Here is a 21,573-nt window from a genome sequence, read left to right as displayed (position 1 = left end):
ATGGTACTGACAGTTTCTCCCTCCCCTCCCCAGGTCTGTCTTGCCCCCCGTAGTGGCCCACTGGAGACTAAACACTGGAAGGAGATGATCTCCAAACCCAGACAACCAGTCGCCATGTGGCACGGCCTGAAGAAATAGGAGTTTATATCTCCACATAACACTACATTAGGCCATACAAACTGTATAGATGTCATTTGTATAGAAGGAGCTGCCACTTGTAGCCAAATGTGGTCTCTTTGCCTCATAAAAAAGCCAGACAAACTTGATTTTTCATAGATAACATGTCTCATGATCTAACATCGATGATACGGAGTACACTTTTACAATGCTCTCATATTTGTATGATATAATTTGGCAAAGGAATGACTTCATGTATTCACAATGGCAAGTCAACAATGGGAGATGATTAAAGCTCCTCTGTCAAAGGGAGTGACAAATCTTTCTGGGAGGGGGAAACAGGACAAGGTGAGTTTCAACTCAATGGGGTGTTATCTGTATTTAAGTTTGAGTTTGAGTTTGAGTTTATTTAGATCCACAATTAGCTTAACAATTCATATTGCAGCTATTCTTCCTGTGGTCAATTAACATATACACCTGACACACATAAAATAACTTATACAGACATAAACATGTACAGAAACTCCACAAAAACACCAAGTGACAGAAACAAAGCTAGCTTACATGACCGCCATATATCTAAAATACCTATTTTACATTTCTCCAAAAGTTAAATATTGCACATTGTTCCATGCCTCTACAATTTCATAGTGTTCCAGGTGTGTGACATCCGATACAAAAAGCGTTTTCTCTGAGCATTTGTTCTAGGTTTGGGGAGACGGATAGTTTGTGACTTTGTTGATCTGGTTTGGTATCCATGTGACTGAAACGTGATCTGTTTATACAGGGAAACAGGCTGTCTGTTCTCCATCATTTTGCGAAAAGTCAAAAGGTCTTTCTGTTGAATCCTCTCTTTCACGGGCAACCACCCCAACATCTGCAGCAAAGCGTCCTTGCTTGTGGATCTGTTGCATCCGAGGGCAAGCCTCGCAGCTCTGTTTTGTATCACTTGCAGCCGCTTTATGTTCTTCTCTGACGTACTTGCCCACACTGAACTACAGTAGTCTAGGTGGGAAAGTACCAGGGCTTGCATCAGTGCTGCCCTCTGTTTGCGCGGAAGTGATTTTCTCACCCTACCCACTTGGGCCATGCACCTGTTGCATTTCTTTACTACGTGGTCTATGTGATCGTCGAATGTGAGGCTTTGGTCCACATGAACTCCCAGAAGTTTGACGGTAGGCACTTGCTCCAAACTCTGCCCCCTGAGTTCCAGCTGTAGAGCAGGGGCAAGCCTTGTCTTCCTAGAAGTTCCCACTAGCATGGTCTTTGTTTTGCCATTGTTAAGTTTGAGCCTGTTGTAGTCCTATTTAAGTCAAGGTTGTGTGGACATAGGACACAAATAGATCACATTGGCATGAACTAAAAGGAAAACTTCCATCTATCATGCTTACTGCTTCTAGAGAAATCTTCCTTTCAATGCAAATTCACCTTAGTTAGCTAGGCAGCCTGTAAAAGTAATACAAAATGTGTAATACAATAACAGTATATGTTTAACTGGTATTTTCATAAATGATGGAACTTCATTGAAGTGCAGTTGCTGGGTATTTTTATATACATGTACCTATATGCTATTTACTGTAAAACTATTTAATTTGGCAGATATACACGTGCATTTGTATGTGGCTACGAGATTGTCAAGACTTTTTTTAGAAGGGACAAAAACAGATTTTTGTACTGGTTGGGGTAAGTGTAAGGGATTGATAATTAGGGATGCCAAATGTTCTTTTGGATGATTCCTGTAAAAATCATAAGTATTAGATCAACTGTGAATGTACATGTATGTGTAAGTTATTGTGAGGATAGATGAAAATGTTCCATAACAAATAATAACTGAATATTTCCCACCTTTTTCAGACAAATTTTTGTATTGATAAAGAAATGGGACCAACATGAGTGCCATCCATTTGTATGTACTTTCAGACAAATTTTTGTATTAATAAAGAAATATGACCAAATTAAGTAAACTTATGACAGCAAAAGAAATAATGATATCACTAAGTACTAATTCATGCCACTAAATTATCATATTTGAATCATAATACAGTGTTCTTTCCGGTTTAGAACAGGGATGCTATCTCAATGAGAATTGAAAAGAAAAATTGTATTTGTACTTGTAGAGAAAACTTATTGCAAAAACAGTGAAATCACAAAATTTATTCAGTAAGATAATGTGCAAAGGTTGTTAACAACAGTAATGTTATATCTACACCAAGTGTAGCTGTGAATGAAATGATTCAATCATTCTTAGTTTTGGAATGGAACTTTTTACACTGTTCTTTAATTTCTGTATCTGCGGTGTCTTCTATACTTGTTACTGTGCGACAAATATGTATGTTATTATTGTGCTACAAAAATGTACTTTGTATGACAAAATTCAAAAGATGCTTCTCCAATAGAGGTATGGGTTAAACTACAATGTACCTTGTTACAAAATGTGTAACTGTGTTGTCCAACTGTTTATTTCAAAAGTTTATGAAATTCGCTATCATTGTGACACATCTGTATTTTTGGGTGGAACATTAAGTCTTTGTCTATGAAAACAAGCGGATATCTAACTTAATGTTATGATATTTCAGACCTCATAATATCAGTCATAGTAGCAGAGCTACATGTATATGTCATACATATGCAAGACCACTGTCTCTTTGACATAAATATTTGATTAGGCCACACCAATTTAATTTGTTGATTCTTGGATTTTTCTCAGAAAAAATATGAAGCGACAGGGCGAAAATAAATAAAGGTCTAGGCACCCTATTGCAGCCCCAAATGCTACGATAGGAGAAATGAAGTCAACACAAAAGGCTGGGTCAATATCTAAACAATGAATTTTGAACTTTTAATAAAACCACTGCATTGATAGATGGAAAAACTGTAACAACTAGGACGAAAAGGACTGTTCAACTTATGGGGGTAAAATATGAGCATATTTGAGTTGATTCAGAATTTTTTTTGAGGCGATTCCAAGAACAAACAAATTAATTTGGTGTGGCCTTATTACCTGTTACTTGTTACACATGGCTTCTACTGCTTTTCCTTCTTATACACTCTTCTATCTTCATTTGCTAGCTGTTGTTTCTGATGTATGCTACGGCATGTGAAGAAAGAGAAACAGAAATAAAGGAAATCAAATAGGAAAAGGAATTGATAGTAGAAACCATGTTAAAGTTTGCAAGGGTAAGACACTAAGACTGCATGTTTAAAAATTCTTTGAAAATATGAACCCATGAATCTTGTACAAATTAAATGTATTTATTTTGTGAAGTACTGTAGAAAAATGGTGGGAGCTGTAAAATTGTTGTTGTTTGAATATTTAAATCTCTATAAGTTAGGTGTTGACTTAAGCATACAAAACCTGTGTATTCGGAAGACTTTTTGATAACAAAATGTATCTGTACAGAAATAAACAGACTTACTGTTGAATGTGATTTGAAGTGTGCATATTCTGTATGATACATTCCTTTACACTGTACATAATATATAAGTTATTTAGAAGTTATAAAAATGTTTGCTATTCTGTAAATAACAAAACACATTTCCACAGATCAGCAATGCAGACACATTTTCATTCAAATCTTAGCACTTAAGTATTAAACTACCAAAAATTTGTCTTCACTTATTTGCATATCAATCAATAGGTTGTGCTTATAAACCTGTTTTCCCCTCTGGTCTCTCAGTCACTGAAGAAAGCTAGTGGATACTAGCTGAAACGTCTGACGTTTTCAAATCATATCCAGTTCCTTGAGTAACTGCTTTTTGGCGTATTAAACCATATTATTTACCCAAACAACTCAATCAATTAAGTGCACTAAATTGCGTTACTTACCAAAAGCATAAGAGGAGGAGCAACAGTCAGGATTCGAACCCATAACTGCCAGGTCCAAGATCAATAGAACAGTCACTACTGAATGATGTTCAATGTATACTGCATGTATGGTCAGAGCTAGTGCTGTGTACCTAAACCCAGGTTCAGGGTACGTCCGGATTCAAGTGCAGAGTTTAGGTTCAGGTTGGGACTCATGTCACTGCACTAGTCAGAGCACTCGTAGACACACTTGACTGAGACACTCACTTTGGGAATAGTTCAAGTCTTTGCATGTCTCAGTAAATGCGCCGTTAACAAGTCTTTCCTCACTGCTGCGTAGTCACAGTGCTGACACTTAAAGGGTTTCTCCCCTCTGTGAATCCTTGTGTGGAACACTAGAGCTGACTTGTTGGTCGCCCTGTAGTCACACTCCTCACAGCTGTAGGGTTTCTCCCCTGTGTGAGTTCTGATGTGCCTGTTCATGTCTGCCTTGTTCATGGTTCTGTAGTTACAGTCTCGGCACACGAGGGGCTCCTTGGGTTGGTGAGACTTCATGTGGGTTTCTAGGAGGTACTGTGTAGCACAGCTTCGGCCACATACTGTACATGGAAAGGGTTTCTCTCCAGTGTGGGTTCTCATGTGTCTGTATAACGTAGCCTTCTGCGCAGCTCTGTAACCACACTGCTCACATACGTGTGGTTTTTCGCCCGTGTGAGTTTTTAAGTGGTTCGCCAGGCCAGCTTTATAGCGAGACTTGTATGGGCACTTTTCGCATGCAAATGGTTTTTCCTCTGAGTTCGTTTTCGTGTGGGGCTGGAGTTCCTTCCTTCCCACGGCATCACAGTCTTGCCCTTTCGGTTGTTTACCTTCATTGTGAGTTCTTACGTGTGCAGCAAGGTGGGATGGCTTAAATGTGGCATACTCGCAACGTTCACACTTAAGAGGCACTTTGGAATGAGTTTTCATGTGCGTACGCCAGCTTGCTTTGTTAGCAGACCGGTGCCCACACTTGTCACACATGTAGGGTTTCTCTCCAGTGTGAGTCTTCCGGTGGTAGTCGAACGCAGTCCTATAGGCTGTCCTGAACCCACACTCCTTACACACCAGTGGTTTCTCACCAGTGTGCCGGGCCATGTGCTGGCTCAGGGCCTTCTTGGACCCCCCTGCATAGTCACAGTGCACACATTTGAAGGGCCGGTTCCCAGAGTGTACTTGGCTGTGCCTCGTTAGGTTTGAAGCATAACGAGTTGTGTAATCACAGAGAGGACACTTGTACGATTTATCCTCAGCATTTGTGTCCTGCTCAGCAAACTGTAAAAAAAGTTAGTTTTTTAAAGAAAATTTTAACTCTCTTGAGCTTGGAATGGTTTATCCCATCTGTGCACTCAAACATCTAAATTGGACATCAAATTTGCGGTAACACTAAAAATATTCATAGTTGCAGTTTTACTACACATAAAGAACATGTATGAAAGAATATATGCATCTACACAAATTGATCACATCATATCTTTCTTCAAGTGATGTATCCAAGTGAGTACATGTATGTACATGCAATATTATGGACCAAAATACCATTACATTTTATGTACAATTCTTGCCATTTGAAACTTCCCACAATGTTTCTGTTGTTATGTTATTACACATACACATGTACTATGAATTATTACACTACTCACCTGTACAGCTTGCCCTCCATTGATCACTTGCTGCCCTGGCAACCAAACTAACATTTCTGCAGCAGAAGTACAGGAAAAGTCAACTTCTTCATATGACACTGACTGGTCCGTACATTTGTCCTCTACTGTTTCTGATGCTGGTCCACATTCAACTGTCATGACTTCTTCTACGTCTGATTCTCTTCTCCCTTCTCTCACTTCTGTTATTTTTGTGTAACTGCTATTAGCATTGTCAGTTGGTTTGAAAGCCTGAGATGTATCCAATGCTAAGACAAGCTCAGTGTTAGATTCATCATCATGTTGGCTGACAGTTCTGTCTTCCTCTGCGTAAGATGTGACAACGGCAGGAGGTTCGGTTTGGACAACTTCATCCTCCTGTAAGCTATTACTGTTGCTGACATCTTCTGAGTGAGTGTCTTCTGGCTCAAAACTGAAGCAGATTTCAGTGGCACCGTTACTTGTTACGTATGTGTGTCTGTCGGTGCCGTGAGTTTGCCCTGACGACCCTCCTGCCCCGCTGTATTCCTTCTGCATGACGACCCTGAGCACAGCCACCAGCAGCTCCTTGTTGTGGACGTCCCCGGTGCTGATGTTTCTCCTGCCCAGTTCAGACACCACTTCCTCCATGTACAGTCTGGGGAGAACTGCCAAGGTCACGTCCTGGGACAGACCCAGGGGTTGGGAGTCAGGGGTCAAGGTCACGCCCTGAGACAGACCCAGTGGTCGGGAGTCAGGGGTCATGTCCTGGGACAGACCCAGGGGTCGGGAGTCAGGGGTCAAGGTCATGTCCTGGGACAGACCAAGCGGTCGGGAGTCAGGGTTCAAGGTCATGTCCTGGGACATACCAAGCGGTCGGGAGTCAGGGGTCAAGGTCACATTCTGGGACAGACCTAGCAGTTGAGGGTCAGGAGGTAAAGTCATTTCCTGGGACATTTTCTGGGAATAGAAATCCAGCAAATAATGAAGTCAGACACCCTGCAACTTGCAAGTAATGATTTTGTTGTCTAGTACTAGTCAATACATGTACTACCAGAAACACATTGAAAAAAGGGAGTCCAAACAACAACCTGCTCTACATACATTTCATATACACGTATGCCCGAAATTAACTTAATTTTCAGGCTAGTAAATTATCCAAAATATTATATAGTACAGCCTGACGTGTACTTTTTATGCAACAGTCGACAAGGAAGGCCTTTTAGGGAGTATGTCATTTTAGAATTATTTTAAGACAAACACCTCTTATTGGTTTAATACACCCCTGTGTTTCAACAAAGATGTTTATCCACCCTAACTCTTTGTCGGAACATAATTTATGTAACGTTAACGTTACATATTATAACTGTTAGTAGGCCTGCCCCCCCCCTCACAGCCTTTCCAAAAACACGACGAAAATTAGTATGAAAAACTTATTATATATATATTTGTAAAATGAAGACTTAAGACCATGACCAGTAAGATCTGAACACGTGCATTCATTCGTTGAAGTACCAAACGGCGACAGAAGTAGGAAGAGTTTCACAACAAACGCCCCCCTCCCCACTTTGTTTGAACACCAAGGCAACAATTGTTGAAAATTATGTAGCAGGAAAGTCCAAAAATATTATACTCATGTCTCCATCGTGTTAGCGAACACAATAAGACCATTCTTACCTTCTTCTGGAGACCACACGAACGGAAGAAACGGCCTCAAACACGTTTTTCGTCTTCCACGAGCTTGGAAAATGGCGGGCTCAGAGGGTAAAGGTCAAAAGTAATCAGGGCTGTCCCACTATGTTTCAGGGGTGTAAAATGGACTCTAAATAATCTCCCCTGACCAAATATGGAAGCAAAGTGTGTCTTCAAATACTAGAACAATCATGACTAGGGGTGGGTACCGGTCCAGGTGGACCGGTTCGGACCGTAAAAATTTTATCGGTCCGGTCCGAAAAACCGAAACGTCAGTGGACCGGTTTTTTTTGGACCGGAACAAAAATCTAAACTTGTAGTTACTGATGATCACTAGATACAAGAAGCCAGCCAGGAAAATCCAGCATCAAAATAAAAGAAATTTACCTTAGTTTCCGTATCCCTCCTTTTGCAACAATATTCTCCATATTTACATTACCGATAGTCATCTAGAAATCATAAAAGAGAACTTAACAGGCTGCGTTTGCTTCGGATCAAGCCGAAAAATCACTGATTTTACACCACATGGCATGGTCACACTGTGCAGCACATAAATTTTCACTCGAAATGAGAAATTAGTACCAAACAAAACGGACCATTATGTTCCCAAGGCTGTATTACTCTTTTGTTCTTGTGGTCAATTTGTTTTCTTTGCTTGAATCGCGTAAAATACCAAGGAAAATACAAGAAAAGTTCGGGAATCGGCTCTAAACTGAGCCGAGCGGCGGCCATCTTGGATTCCTTAAACCTGCAATATGGCCCAAACCGCTAGAGGGGGCGACTGCACATTGAAATCCTGCGATGTGATTGGTTGGGAAGTTTAATATATTAATATATTCTGTTCCTGAGGTGTTAGTAGCCATAGGAGTAGAGGAGAAGCTTGATAATGTATAGAACGGATGAAATAAATTAAAATGGGATAAAATAAATAAAATAAATTTGAAAATATTAAGTAAATTTTAAAAAATTAAAAAATAAATTTAAAAAAATTTTGTAGTGGTTACTTATGCATTGAGCATTTAGCAATGATCATTTAGCAAAAATTATTTGGTACTGATACTCCGGTATCCAGAATCAGGTACAGGTACAGGTCCGGACCTGGACCTGATCCTCTGGACCTGGACCTGGACCTGGACCTGGACCTGAAAGAGCCGAACAGGTACCCACCCCTAATCATGACATAATTATGCCCTCCCTCCATAAATGTGGAATAGTCCAAAATTATAGCATTTTCCCCAATATTTACCAATTTTTCAGTTACAGGTAATATTTGGAAGCAAAATGCATTACGAGACATAACATGAGTGCGCGTCCATCCTTGTCAACACGTGGAATAGTCCCAGTCCAGGCTGTAGAATTTTGCCCAAATACACAAATGTTGAGCAACATTGGCCTGTATAATTTCATGCAGTACTGAGTCATTCATACTATCAGCTGATATACAATAAGAAAACATTTGCAACTCCACCAAAAGTGTCAAATGATCTAAAAGAGGGAGGCCATTGAAACATCAGGTCATGTATAGAAGATGTTTTTATTTTCATTCAACTTTGACACCCATGCATGGTCAGTCGTACTTACGAACCCCCTTATGACCATCTGTTGTTCCGTATCTTGCAAGGTTTAGATACATGTATGTTTGTACCTTGTATCTGGAATGCTGTACGTATTTCAAGTCTAGATAAACATCCCTCCTCCAGCTACATATATGTAATACATTGTACCTGTAATAGTAATTTAGAATCCAGATGTAACTCGGTATTATCAGGTAAGTGAGGGCATCATTAACTAGAAAGGTAACACTCTCAAAGCAAATGCATGTTTTATTTGCATGTTGTCTTCTCTGTTTATTCTTACTCAAACACGTCCTTATATAACATTACGGTGACAGGAGTCTAAATCCCTCCTGCTATAAAATTGCAACATGATGTAACCCAACACTAGTTTCCATGGTGACAGACCTCTGGTTCAGGTCATTGATCTTGTTTGGAGAAGGAGAAGAATCTGAGCTAAAACAAATAATCAGTGTTACATATGCCAAAAAACAGTTACTCAAGCAACTGGCAACTGGCAATTTTGAAAACGTCAGACGTTTCAGCTAGTATCCACTAGCTTTCGTCAGTGACTGAGAGACCAGAGGGGAAAGCAGGTTTATATACACAACCTGTTGATTGATATGCAAATAAAGTGAAGACAAATGTTTGGAAGTCGAAAAAGGAACAAAAGTCAGACAAGTCAAGACAAGATGATGCAAATTAGTCTGAAAGCTCCTGTTATACAGGACAGGAGCTTAAGTGTTGTCTGTCCTCGGGGCTGGGAGTGCCAAATCACAAGTGCCGGAAAGATCGACCCGTAGCCCCCCTTCCCTGTTGAGGGTGGGGTTGTACATTCTTTCATATATTGCCTCTTTAACACCCCGTTCCCACCAGCGTGTTTCGCGGTCTAAGACATCCGTGGACTCGAGTTTGAAAGAGTGACCCTGGTTGTGTTGTAGGTGGTGGAAAATAGCTGAGGAGTAGCCGTTGGCACTAGGTCGGCAATGTTCTTTGTACCTTACTTTAAGCGGTCGACTTGTCTCTCCGATGTAGGTGTTGTTACAATTGGGCTCCTCACATTTGAGTCTGTAAATAACATTCGCCTTGGTACCCTTGTGAGGTCGGTCCTTAGGGTGTACCAGTCTTTGTCTGAGGGTTGAGTGAGGAATAGTGATGTTGGCCTTGTTTTTGTTGGTCAATGGTTTGCACTTCTGGGTTTTCTTAGACTGATCTGAAGGTTTGAGCGCTTTGTAACAGTTGCTTGAGTAACTGTTTTTTGGCATATCGTATTACCTGGATGTCTAACCTTCATCGACGAATCAGTGTTACAGTCTATCTGCTCATTTGATGTACAAGTAAGAAGATAAGAAAGCATGATGGCAAGCAAATGGCGGATCTTTTTTCTTGCATTCAAACAGAAGGAACTCTCCTGTCCATGCTGCAGTTAAGATGTCAATTGGCTTTTATGTCTCTTTTTAAATGCTTTTTTATGTGTTTCTGGAGATCAGATTTTCTCTTGAAACAATGGTCACAATGTGGACATTTGAATGGCTTTTCTGAACTGTGTGTACTCTTATGTAACCTCAAAGTTGATTGCTCTTTTGCTTTGTAGTCACACTGGTCACAGGCGTACGGCCTCTCATCAGTATGGACTCTCTTGTGCATTTTCATTCGAAAGAACGTAAATGTTCTGTAGTTGCTCTCTTTGCAAGTAAGTACCTCCTGTTGACGACTGTGTTGTTTCTCGTGCTTCTCTAAATGGGCTTCAGAAAAACATTCGTATCCACAGGAGTCACATGGCCAGGTTTTCTCTCCTGTGTGTTTTAACTTATGTTGCAATAGGTTGATTGAATTTGCTGATCTGTAGTCACACTGGTCACAGGCATGGAGTTTTTTTTCACCAGTATGCCTTTTCATGTGTTTATTCAAATAGTACTTTTTGTGGGTTTTGAAAGTACACTGATCACAGGCAAATGGTTTCTCTTTCATGTGTCTCTTCTGATGCCTCTTCAGAAGTTTCTGTGTTGTTGTCTTATATTTGCAGCGTGCAAAGTCACACCTGTATGTGCGTGGTGACTCTTCAGTGTGGGTTTTCATGTGCTTTTCCAAAAGGAAGCTTGATTTGCCACATATCCACAGATGTGACACTTGAGTGGCTCTTTTAAGTGAACTGTAGAGATGTGTTGGCGTAGATAAGAAGCTAGAGCACATCTGTATCCGCACATCTCACACAGGAACGGTTTCTCTCCTGTGTGGGTTTTCAAGTGGTCTCTTAAGGAAGTGTGGTAAGCTGTTCTGAAACCGCAAGTCTTGCAACGGTAGGGCTTCTCTCCTGTGTGGTGGACACGGATGTGAATTTGAAGGCCAGGTTTTGTTTTTGAGGCATAGTCACAGTGAGAACACTTGAATGGTTTCTCGTTGTTGGATCCGGAGTGTCTGAAGACATGCTCTCTGAAGTTAGAAGAATCCTCTGATGTGTACTCACAATGAGGACATTTTTTTAGCTGCTTGGTGCCACCTTGGTTAGTTCCTCCCTGAAATAACCAAGAAAAATATTACTGTACTATGGCGACTGAGATGTTCAATACTCTATAGACAATTATGACTAAGAAAAACAAAACTATTCCAACTTTAAAAAGATTAACTTGTTAGTTTGCTCCAAACTATCAATTTGATTTGATTTGATGTATTGAAATTGTAACAATACAAGAAAAGTCATAGTGGACTGTACCATTTGTGTTGGGGAGAGGGTGGTCCATCGATGTTCAGGTGCAGGTGTGGGTGTAGGGGTGGTGCATTGTTGGTCAGGTGCAGGTGTTGTAGTAGGGTTGGTACACTGTTGGACTGGGGCAGGTCCTGGGTTAGGGGTGACCCTTTGGTAGGTGTTGTGGTAGGGGTGATCCTGTTGGACAGATGAAGGTTCTGGGGTGGTGCATTGTTGGTCAGGTGCAGATGCTGGGGTAGGGGTGGCGCATTGTTGAATACTAGTAGGTGCAGGTGCTGGGGTACTGCTGGTACCCTTTCTATCGGGTACAGGTGCTGTGGTAGGGGCAGTCTGTTGTTGAACAGGTTGTTTGTTTGGTTCATGAGGATGTGCTGTGGTAGCTGACTCTTGGGATTGTGATGTCGCTTTTCCTAAACACAGGGACAAAAAGGAACATTTTGAAATTTCCATTATAAACAGGTTCATCAATTATCGAAGTGTACAAATGAACTTTGTAATACACCCAAGGCATATTACAATGTTCATTTGTATACAACAATATTTGATACTAGTAATTGATAATACACATTGTCACCTTCAGAGAATGTTACTAGTATTTATAAAATCAGGTTTGTGTGGCCTTACCAGATTCAGCACCTGATCCAAGACTCTGTTTCTGTCCACACAACGTCGCTGACATTGTTTTCCCTGTGGAAATGATTAGAACATTTTGAGACTCATGGTTCTTTCATTCATTATTATATACTTCAGTACCCAAAATGAAGACATTGTATCACACATAATAACATAATACAAAAAAGGATCCTAGTGATATGTTATCTTTCTATTCTTTCAGTGCTACAGTGGTAGGTGTTTGTAGTAGGTTCAGTGAATACCAAATTTTATAAATGTATACCTTGACTTGACTTTGGATCAACAATGATCGCCTTTTCAAACGTCACCCCTGTCCCACAGTATTCCTTCTCCAAGACGACCCTGAGCACAGCCACCAGCAGCTCCTTGTTGTGGACGTCCCCGGTGCTGATGTTTCTCCTGCCCAGTTCAGACACCACTTCCTCCATGTACAGTCTGGGGAGAACTGCCAAGGTCACGTCCTGGGACAGACCCAGGGGTCGGGAGTCAGGGGTCAAGGTCATGTCCTGGGACAGACCCAGGGGTCGGGAGTCAGGGGTCAAGGTCACACCCTGGGACAGACCCAGGGGTTTGGAGTCAGGGGTCACATCCTGGGCCATGGCTATTTCTGTGAACAGAAATGCAGCAACAATGTCAGCGGCACAGCCACAACAGATCAGCCACCTCCTAACCTATCAGACCATATTCATCGCCCAGAAACTACCAATCCTAAAAAGCTAGTACTACTAGAAAGGCATTTGAACACTAGAAAAGCATTTGAAAAGAAGCCAACTGTCAGGAATACGACAGTCCATGAAATCGGTATATAACGGTTATCCGGTTAAAACTATAACCCTGCGTTCATTACTATATTGACGACTTTTGAATTATGACCCTGTTAGATTATAGTATAATCTTATTTTACTCGTTGAAGTAGCAAACGGCGGTAGGTGTGGCGCAAAATCAACCCCCCATCCTCAGTTATTTTTTGGAACAGCCCAATTAATTTGTCATAACTTTAACGTTACATTTTTGCATAAAACAAACGTCCCCTTCCCCCATGTTTTATACAAATACAACCAAAAAATATTATTGACATAGCAGGAAATACCGTCTTCATCGTGTTACCGAACACAACAAGACCATTCTTACCTGCTTCTGGAGATCATACGAACGGAAGAACCGCCGTAAACACGTCGTTTTGGCTGCTTCGACGAGACTGATCTTAGAAAATGGCGGGCTCAGAGGGCAAAGGTCAACAGTGATCTGGGCTGTACCATTATGTTTCAGGGGTGTCAGATTCTGACTCTTCTCTTCCTGTATTATCACCGGGTAGTTTCACACAATCAGTTCAGTAACTTTTTCAGCAATATTTGCAAGCAAAGGGTGTCTTTAAATACAAGTCATGGCATAACTGTGCGTCCATCCCTGTCAAAACGTGGAATAGTCCCAGCCCATGCTGTAGAATTCTTCCAAAATACATTGTACACCAATTTTGAGCATGGCATGTACTTTATTGTAATACTCACTCATTACAGTAACTGCTAGTATCACAGGTCATTGACCTAATTTGTTTGGAGGGGAAGAAGAAACTAAGCAAAAACAATACATGTGTATGTTTTCCTTCAGTAAACATAACTAATCAGTGTTGCAGCATTCACTCAGATCATTTGCTCATACATGTATGTTATACAAGTAAGAAGAAAGGATGATGCACAAGCAAATGGCAGATCTTTATTTTTCTTGCATCTCAAAGACAAAGCAACTCTCTTGTCTATGCTGTAATCAAGGTGTCATTTGACCTTTATGTTTCTTTTTGATGTGGTTCTTCAGAACATCTTTTCTCTTTGAACAATGGTCACAATGTGGACATTTGAATGGCTTTTCTGAACTGTGTGTCCTCATGTGTATCCTCAAGGTTGCTGGTAAAGCTGCTCTGTAGTCACACTGGTCACAGGCGTACGGCTTCTCACCAGTATGGACTACGTTGTGCTGCTCCATTGCCCTGCAATCAAATGTTCTGTAGTTGCACTCTTTGCAGGTAAATACCCCCTGCTCACGACTGTGCTGTTTCTTGTGCTTCTCTAAAAGGGCTTCAGAAAAACATTGTCGACCACAGACTTCACACGGCCAGAGTTTCTCTCCTGTGTGTTTGAACTTATGTCGTCGGAGTCCAGATGAATCTTTTGATCTGTAGTCACACTGGTCACAGGCATAGGGTTTTTCACCAGTGTGATTTCTCATATGATTATTCAAATTGTACTTGTTGTGGGTTGTATAAGTACATTGATCACAGGCAAGTGGTTCCTCTTTCGTGTGGACTTTCTTGTGCAGCTGAAAGACCCGCTGTTTTATAGCCGTAAAGTTGCAGCCTTCGAAGTCACACCTGTATGGTAACTCTCCAGTGTGGGTTTTCATGTGGGTTTCCAGAAAGGAAGATTTTGTTGTCACATACCCTCAGATGTGACACTTGATTGCTTCTGTGGAGTGTACCAAAGAGATGTGACTGCGTAGAGAAGCCGCCATAGCAGCCCTGTATCCGCACATCTCACACATGTACGGCTTCTCTCCTGTGTGGGTTTTCTGGTGACTTTTGAAGGCTGTGTGGTAAGCTGTTCTGAAATCGCAAGTCTTGCAACTGTAGGGCTTCTCTCCTGTGTGATACGCATGTGACTACGAAGGCAAGCTCTTGTTTTTGTTGCATAGTCACAATGAGAACATTTGAATGGTTTCTTGTTGGAGTGTGTGAGGACATGATTTCTGAAGTTAGAAGAATCCTGTGATGTAAACTCACAATGAGGACATTGTTTCATCTGTTTGGTGCCACCTTTCTTTGTTTGTCCCTGAAAGATGCAAGAAAATGATGAAAATATTACCATACTAAGGGATACAGCAGAGACGTTCAATAGACAATAACGACTGAAAAAACAAAACTCTTTCCAATGTACAAAGATCAACTCGTCTCTTTGCTCCTAATTATTACAACAGTTATTGTACATGCTGTCCCTGTTTACTGTTTAAACTTATTGCAAAGTATGATGCATGAAAAGAAGGGGAAAAAAGGCTAACTTCTAGAAGCCAGATTTTTAGGCTGAACTTACAGTAACTTTTACCTGTGGAATCTGGACCATGTCAACCTCCTCTGAGTCTGAGGATGACCAGGAACCTCCATCGATAAAGCTGTCCACCTCTGCCATAGTGGACTGTACCATTTGTGTTGGGGAAAGGGTGATCCACTGTGGTTCAGGTGCAGGTGTTGTCCATTGTTGGATAGGTGCAGGTGCTGAGGAGGTGGTGAAATGTTGGACAGGTGCAGGTGCTGGGGTAGTGCATTGTTGGACAGGTGCAGGTGTTGGAGTACAGCTGGTACCCTTTTTATCAGGTGCAGGCGTTGTGGTAGGGGCGGTCCATTGTTGGTCAGGTGCAGGTGTTGTCCATTGTTGGACTGGTGCTGGGGTACAGGTGGTACCATTTCTATCAGGTACAGGTGCTGTGGTAGGAGCAGTCTGTTGTTGAACAGGTTGTTTGTTTGGTACATGAGGATGTGCTGTGGTAGCTGACTCTTGGGATTGTGATGTTGTTTTTCCTGAACAGAGGAACAAAAAAGGAACATTTGGAAATTTCCATTAAAAACAAAGTGGAGTACACAGTTCATCTGTACAGAGATGTTAGAATACATATTGTCACCATCAGTGAATGCCATTTACAAGTTCAGGTTTGGGTGGCCTTACCAGCCTTACCAGCTCCTGCACCTGATCCAAGACTCAGTCCTGAAACATCGACCCGTGCCTGTCCACTCAACGTCGCTGACATTTTCCCTGTGGAAAAGTTAAACTTTTTAAGAATCATGTGCTCATACAAATTTGTTCATTCATTATTCATTATTGTTCTATTATTGTTATATTTACATAATAACATACATAATAACATACTTCATACTCAAACAAATTCATATATACAGTGACAGATGTCTAAATCTCTCCTGCTGCGAAATTGCAACATGATGTTACCCAACACCTAAGGCTGTCTGGTTCAGGTCATTGACCTTTTATGTTTCGAGAAAACTGAGCTAAACAATGTTTTACTTTGGTAAACATAATAAATCAAGGACATTATATAATAAATGTATACCTTGACTTGACTTTGAAACAACGATGTTTGCCTTTTCAAACGTCACCCCTGTCCCACAGTATTCCTTCTCCAAGACGACCCTGAGCACAGCCACCAGCAGCTCCTTGTTGTGGACGTCCCCGGTGCTGATGTTTCTCCTGCCCAGTTCAGACACCACTTCCTCCATGTACAGTCTGGGGAGAACTGCCAAGGTCACATCCTGGGATAGACCCAGGGGTCGGGAGTCAGGGGTCACATCCCGGGATAGACCCAGGGGTCGGGAGTCAGGGGTCATGTCCTGGGACAGACCCAGGGGTCGGGAGTCAGGGGTCAAGGTCACATCCTGGGATAGGTCAGCAAGCGAGGTCATTTGTTGGGACAGCATGGACAGGGCCATGGAATGATGGATATTTCTGGGAACAGAAATGGACAGCAATGTCAGTCACAACATGCCAGCTATACCCTAGCCAATCAGGCCAAATTCATTATCTAGAGAAGAATCAGAACTACCAAAAATGCATTATTTATTATTTGAATGCTCAAAACTGTCACATAATAATTTTTATGTCTGAAAAATAAGTATGAAAATCGGTGTGTAAGACGTAACCCTGCATTGATTATTATATTGATGACTGAAGAATCGTGACCCTGTATGACTAAAGCACTTATTTCACTTGTTAAAATACCAAACAGCGGTAGGAGTGGTGAACAAAGTACCACAAACCACTTCCACAACAAACGCCCCCCTCCCCATTTTACAAACCCAAAGAATTTGTTGACATGTAGTTGGAAATTACCATTCTCGTGTCTTCACCTCGTTATTGAACACAATAAGACCATTCTTACCTACTTCTGGAGATCATACGAACGGAAGAAACGGCCGTAAATTCGTCGTTTTGTCTGTTTCCACGAGTGAGTTCGATCTTGGAAAATGGCGGGCTCAGAGGGCAAAGGTCAACAGTAATCTGGGCTATACCACTATGCTTCAGGGGTTCTAGGTTACAACTACCTGTTATACTAGTATCCGTTCAGTATTAAAATATTACTTTTTGGAAGCAAAGGGCATTTTAACTACGAGTCGTGTGGGAAGAGCAAATGATGGCAAGAAAATGTGTCTCTTTATTTTTATTTCATTTTAACACATCACTGACAAAACAAGTCTCCTGTATAGAGAGTGTACCGATACACAGTGTACTGGAACTGTACCACAAAAATTGATTAAAATCACTATGTTACAGGTAATGTACCTGTATCAAGTTGTACTAATTACATAATCTCCAAGCAGATCCTAGGGTCTCAAAAATAGCACTATCCAATTGGCCAGAGAGGGTCCATGCACGACTCAGGGGTCGGGGTAGCTAAAAACAAAACAAAAACGGCCATACAATAAAAGCTAAGGATCATTCCCCCACAACCTCTGCTTGGAGAGTACTAATTACATTCTTACCAGTAGTCTAAAACTAGTAAGTACTAGTATAATAGTAGTATCTGGTCCCCCATGGGTTCTAGAGACTGGATAGTTTGTGTTACAGATTGACAGTGTCATAAAGCCCATTATGTAACTACTGTCAATGTTGTACTGTCAATAACGGAATTAAGATATGATTTCACCTTTATGCTTATAGTTAAAGTGGCTCTTCAGAACATCTTTTCTCTTTGCACAATAGTCACAATGTGGACATTTGAATGGTTTTTCTGAACTGTGTGTCCTCATGTGCTTCTTGAGGGTTACTCGTAAAGCTGCCCTGTATTCACACTGGTCACATGCGTACGGCCTCTCACCAGTATGGACTCTTTTGTGCTCTTTCATTGACTGGGATTCGAATGTTCTGTAGTTGCACTCTTTGCACACAAGTAGCCCCTTCTTACCACTGTGCTGTTCCTTGTGCTTCTCTAAAAGGGCTTCGGAGAAACATTTGCGACCACAGACGTCACACGGCCAGATTTTCTCTCCTGTGTGTTTACGCTTGTGTTTGGAGAGTCCGGATAAAGACACTGATGTGTAGTCACACTGGTCACAGGCAAAGGGCTTTTCACCAGTGTGAGTTTTCATGTGTTTAGTCAAACAGTACTTATTATGAGTTTTGTAAGCACACTGATCACAGGCAAATGGCTTCTCTTTCACGTGGACTTTCTGTTGATGCTTCTGAAGATTCCTCTGTATTGTTGCCGTAAAGCTGCAGCCTTCAAAGTCGCATCTGTATGATGACTCTGTAGTGTGGGTTTTCATGTGGCTTTCCAGATTGGAAGCTTTTATTGCCACATATCCACAGATGTGACACTTGAGTGGTTCTTTGGAGTGTACTGTAGAGATGTGTCGGCGTAGACAATTAGCCAGAGCTGTCCTGTGTCCGCACACATCACACATGTAGGGCTTCTCTCCTGTGTGGGTTTTCATGTGTTTCTTTAAGGCTTCAGAGTGCGCTGTTTTGAAATCGCATGTTTTGCAAGTGAAAGGCTTCTCTCCCGTGTGGATGCGTGTGTGCGAACGAAGAAGATGTCTTGTTCTTGCTGCATAGTCACAATGAGAACACTTGAATGGTTTCTTGTTGTTGGAGTGTCTGAGGACGTGCTTTCTGAAGTTAGAAGACTTCAGTGATGTGTACTCACAATGAGGACATTTTTTCAGCTGCTTGGTGCCACCTTTCTTTGTTCGTCCCTGAAAAAAACATTGAAAGAATCAGTTTTCAAGACAAATTGAAAACAGTGTACATGTAATATTTATACATGTATCTCTGCAGACTCTGCTACTGATACAGTAGCCTTGGGGCCATCCAATTTCAGGGTTGCCTCTACAAATCAGATGGCACTCAGGCTACTTTAATATACAGACCAGAGATATTCAAAAGACAATAACTATAATAATAAGCACAAAAAGAAGAGAAGAAATCGGCAGTCACAGACCATGTTGCCAGAAACAATTGTGTGATAGACTGGGAGGTGAGCCAAGGTCATAGATAGGGAGGACAACAGGAGAATCCGATGGATTAAAGAAGCAGTCTGGATAAGAAAATCAACCCCAGTGATGAACCGGGATGAGGGGAAATACAAGCTCAGTTCCCACGTTTGGGATTGCATTCTCGCCGCAAAAGCGCCACCTACTTTGGCGGTAAATAGCGGCGAGTTGCAGAACTCCAGTCAGATTCTAGCTCTGAGGAAGGTGTCTGATAGACATCGAAACGTAAGCAGGTGAGAACCTTACTAGTTGTGTATGAAGAAAATTCTATACCCTAAATAACTATTACAGTTTACAAAGATCAACTTTTGTTTTCTTGCTCCTAATTATTACAGCATTGTTAGTACAAGCTTCTACCATGTCACTATCACTGTTCATCTTAACTTACTACATGTATTTACTGCAAAGTGAAAAGTACTAAATTTGAAGAAAGTAGAAATATTTTACTCTCTGGCAGAAAATTTTGAAACGGATATTTTTTCTCTGAACTTAAAAAACTGTAGTTTTCACCTGTGGCTTCTGTACCATGTCCAACTCCTCTGCTTCAGAGGATGTCCAGGAACCTCCATCAATAGAAACAAAGTTGCCCACCTCTGCCATAGTGGACTGTTCCATTTGTGTTGGAGAAAGGGTTATCCATTGTGGTTTGTATGAAGGTGTTGTGGTAGGGGCAGTCTGTTGTTGAACAGGTTGTTTGTTTGGTACATGAGGATGTGCTGTGGTTGCTGACTCTCGGGATTTTGGTATTTCTTTTCCTAAAACAGAGGCACAAAAAAGAACATTTGAAAAGGCCAATTCAAAACAGACCATAGTTATCTGTTTGTACACCAGTAGATCTAGAATACATTTTGTCACCTTTAAGCTTTACAGAATGTTATTTATAAAGTCAGCTTTGTGTAGCCTTACCAGATTCTGTGACCGATGCTACACTCAGTCCTGAAACATCAACCCGTGTCTGTCCACACAGTGTAGCTGATATCTCTTTTCCTGCATAAAAGTTGTTTTAAATTTTGAAGAAAAAAAAAGTAAAATTGTGAGCTCATAGTCACTGTGAATTAACAATAAAGAACATTTATACAATTACTAAGAAGCGAGAAGAAGTTGAAAAGACTAGAATACATTAGACATTTATATATACATGTACATGTAATAGTTATATGTATATTTATATGAATATGTATTCGAATATGTATAATGTGTGACCTGCGCTTAGTCCAGTGGGGCAAAAATGTACAATAAAGGTCTTCATTCAATAAAGAGTAAAAGAAAATTATCAAAGGAAAATGTGGTCATCTTGCTAATCATCCAGTGCAACAGTGATGTTTGTGGGAGCTTTAATATCAAAGCTTGTATACCTTGAGTTGGCATAGAAACAACAATATGTGCTTTGTCATATAGCGTCCCTGCCCTGCTGTATTCCTTCTCTATGACGACCCTGAGCACAGCCACCAGCAGCTCCTTGTTGTGGACGTCCCCGGTGCTGATGTTTCTCCTGCCCAGTTCAGACACCACTTCCTCCATGTACAGTCTGGGGAGAACTGCCAAGGTCACGTCCTGGGACAGACCCAGAGGTCGGGAGTCAGGGGTCATGTCCTGGGACTGACCCAGGGGTAGGGAGTCAGGGGTCAAGGTCACATCCTGGGACAGACCCAGGTGTAGAAGGTCAGGAGGTAACATTACTTCCTGGGGTAGAGCCATGCCTATTTCTGGAAACAGAAAAGAAACAGTAACGTCAGCCACAAGTTGCCCACATGCACATCATAAAGAGTTAAGTAGAGCTATGGACTAATGGAGTAGAGCCAAGTGGGAGGTTTAATAGTAATCAAGTTTATGCTATCCCCAAATCCAGCAAGTAGAAATTTTAATGTCAGTACCACCAAAAACACAGGAGCCTAAACAACAACCTCGACTTTTTTTCAAGAGTAGATTACTAGTATGCCCCCAAAAGGTACAACGATTTGTTATGTAAACCCATGGAAAAACCATCAATAGCCTAACTTACTTTATAACTATAGCCTCCTAGGACCAGGACCAGCTGGGGGCAATTATCGCCGATACCAGGTATCGGGACCCCCGGGTTTAACGTGCATCATAATTTACTAAATTGATGGCTTTCGAATAATTTGCGAACAAGTCTGATCAGAACACTTGTTTTCTCCTGTGGGAGTAAAAAGGTGGACACAACTGGAGAGACAACAACAAGGTAAACGACAAAACAAACGGGCCGAAACAAACGCCCCCCCCCTCCCCATAAATTACACAGACGCACCAACAAATTTACTATATTGTTGACGTGCAGCATGGAATTCCAACACTCATGTCTTCACCTTGTTACCCAACGTAACTCGACCATTCTTACCTACTTC

General features: G+C 41.3%; 6 protein-coding genes across 10 annotated transcripts in view; 2 read left to right on the top strand and 4 right to left on the bottom strand.

Annotated features, from left to right (window-relative positions):
- Window positions 1-482, top strand: part of LOC109463385 (synaptotagmin-7-like) — a 38,826-nt gene extending 38,344 nt beyond the window's left edge. For 2 of the 4 annotated variants that reach the window (XM_019760177.1, XM_019760176.1), the window contains exon 9: window positions 34-482. In XM_019760177.1, the coding sequence (XP_019615736.1) occupies window positions 34-138 (105 nt within the window). In that variant the 3' untranslated portion in view covers window positions 139-482. The remainder of the gene's footprint in view (window positions 1-33) is intronic. The other 2 variants (XM_019760178.1, XM_019760180.1) reach the window with 1 other exon arrangement.
- A 2,341-nt stretch (window positions 483-2,823) lies between these two features.
- Window positions 2,824-6,135, bottom strand: LOC109463364 (gastrula zinc finger protein XlCGF57.1-like). The gene is made up of 3 exons (XM_019760138.1): window positions 5,602-6,135; window positions 3,944-5,233; window positions 2,824-3,205 (listed from the first exon to the last, which is right to left on the bottom strand). Exons 1-2 carry the CDS (start codon window positions 6,133-6,135, stop codon window positions 4,202-4,204), a joined length of 1,566 nt encoding a protein of 521 aa, XP_019615697.1. The 3' UTR covers window positions 2,824-3,205; window positions 3,944-4,201.
- LOC109463388 lies at window positions 5,630-6,526 on the top strand. The gene is made up of 2 exons (XM_019760184.1): window positions 5,630-6,278; window positions 6,324-6,526. The coding sequence occupies exons 1-2, from the start codon at window positions 6,134-6,136 to the stop codon at window positions 6,500-6,502; spliced, it is 324 nt and encodes a 107-aa protein (XP_019615743.1). The 5' UTR covers window positions 5,630-6,133; the 3' UTR covers window positions 6,503-6,526.
- A 3,775-nt stretch (window positions 6,527-10,301) lies between these two features.
- LOC109463386 (zinc finger protein 77-like) lies at window positions 10,302-13,440 on the bottom strand. Its single transcript, XM_019760181.1, has 5 exons — window positions 13,294-13,440; window positions 12,425-12,769; window positions 12,154-12,216; window positions 11,536-11,939; window positions 10,302-11,338 (listed from the first exon to the last, which is right to left on the bottom strand). Exons 2-5 carry the CDS (start codon window positions 12,759-12,761, stop codon window positions 10,898-10,900), a joined length of 1,245 nt encoding a protein of 414 aa, XP_019615740.1. The 5' UTR covers window positions 12,762-12,769; window positions 13,294-13,440; the 3' UTR covers window positions 10,302-10,897.
- A 588-nt stretch (window positions 13,441-14,028) lies between these two features.
- LOC109463363 (flocculation protein FLO11-like) lies at window positions 14,029-16,648 on the bottom strand. The gene is made up of 4 exons (XM_019760136.1): window positions 16,273-16,648; window positions 15,873-15,959; window positions 15,255-15,727; window positions 14,029-14,984 (listed from the first exon to the last, which is right to left on the bottom strand). Exons 1-4 carry the CDS (start codon window positions 16,646-16,648, stop codon window positions 14,589-14,591), a joined length of 1,332 nt encoding a protein of 443 aa, XP_019615695.1. The 3' UTR covers window positions 14,029-14,588.
- Window positions 16,649-17,735: 1,087 nt separating this feature from the next.
- On the bottom strand, window positions 17,736-19,850 carry LOC109463387 (gastrula zinc finger protein XlCGF8.2DB-like). Of its 2 annotated transcripts, none has more exons than XM_019760182.1 (2): window positions 19,706-19,850; window positions 17,736-18,910 (listed from the first exon to the last, which is right to left on the bottom strand). In XM_019760182.1, the coding sequence occupies exons 1-2, from the start codon at window positions 19,820-19,822 to the stop codon at window positions 17,846-17,848; spliced, it is 1,182 nt and encodes a 393-aa protein (XP_019615741.1). In that variant the 5' UTR covers window positions 19,823-19,850; the 3' UTR covers window positions 17,736-17,845. The 2 variants fall into 2 exon arrangements, with proteins under 2 accessions (XP_019615741.1, XP_019615742.1); XM_019760183.1 differs by having other exon boundaries at window positions 19,718-19,850.
- Window positions 19,851-21,573: the final 1,723 nt, after the last annotated feature.

This window comes from Branchiostoma belcheri, unplaced genomic scaffold (genome assembly GCF_001625305.1).
Source record: "Branchiostoma belcheri isolate BF01 breed outbred unplaced genomic scaffold, Haploidv18h27 scaffold125, whole genome shotgun sequence".
Taxonomy (NCBI): domain Eukaryota; kingdom Metazoa; phylum Chordata; class Leptocardii; order Amphioxiformes; family Branchiostomatidae; genus Branchiostoma; species Branchiostoma belcheri.
This window is presented reverse-complemented; position numbering and strand designations above follow the sequence as displayed.

What these genes read in the sequence shown, in the direction of transcription:
- LOC109463388 (XM_019760184.1), top strand. Translation starts at nt 6,134, where the DNA reads ATGACGACCCTGAGCACAGCCACCAGCAGCTCCTTGTTGTGGACGTCC. An exon ending in GTCCTGGGACAGACCCAGGG is followed by an intron (nt 6,279 to 6,323) that starts GTTGGGAGTCAG and finishes ACAGACCCAGTG; the next exon opens with GTCGGGAGTCAGGGGTCATG.
- LOC109463364 (XM_019760138.1), bottom strand. Translation starts at nt 6,135, where the DNA reads ATGCAGAAGGAATACAGCGGGGCAGGAGGGTCGTCAGGGCAAACTCAC. An exon ending in ATGGAGGGCAAGCTGTACAG is followed by an intron (nt 5,234 to 5,601) that starts GTGAGTAGTGTA and finishes CTTTTTTTACAG; the next exon opens with TTTGCTGAGCAGGACACAAA.
- LOC109463386 (XM_019760181.1), bottom strand. Translation starts at nt 12,761, where the DNA reads ATGGCCCAGGATGTGACCCCTGACTCCAAACCCCTGGGTCTGTCCCAG. An exon ending in TGATCCAAAGTCAAGTCAAG is followed by an intron (nt 12,217 to 12,424) that starts GTATACATTTAT and finishes TCATTTCCACAG; the next exon opens with GGAAAACAATGTCAGCGACG. An exon ending in CCCTCTCCCCAACACAAATG is followed by an intron (nt 11,339 to 11,535) that starts GTACAGTCCACT and finishes TGGTTATTTCAG; the next exon opens with GGAGGAACTAACCAAGGTGG.
- LOC109463363 (XM_019760136.1), bottom strand. Translation starts at nt 16,648, where the DNA reads ATGGCCCTGTCCATGCTGTCCCAACAAATGACCTCGCTTGCTGACCTA. An exon ending in TGCAGGAGCTGGTAAGGCTG is followed by an intron (nt 15,728 to 15,872) that starts GTAAGGCCACCC and finishes TCCTCTGTTCAG; the next exon opens with GAAAAACAACATCACAATCC. An exon ending in ACATGGTCCAGATTCCACAG is followed by an intron (nt 14,985 to 15,254) that starts GTAAAAGTTACT and finishes TGCATCTTTCAG; the next exon opens with GGACAAACAAAGAAAGGTGG.
- LOC109463387 (XM_019760182.1), bottom strand. Translation starts at nt 19,822, where the DNA reads ATGGAACAGTCCACTATGGCAGAGGTGGGCAACTTTGTTTCTATTGAT. An exon ending in AGCCACAGGTGAAAACTACA is followed by an intron (nt 18,911 to 19,705) that starts GTTTTTTAAGTT and finishes TGTTTTTTTCAG; the next exon opens with GGACGAACAAAGAAAGGTGG.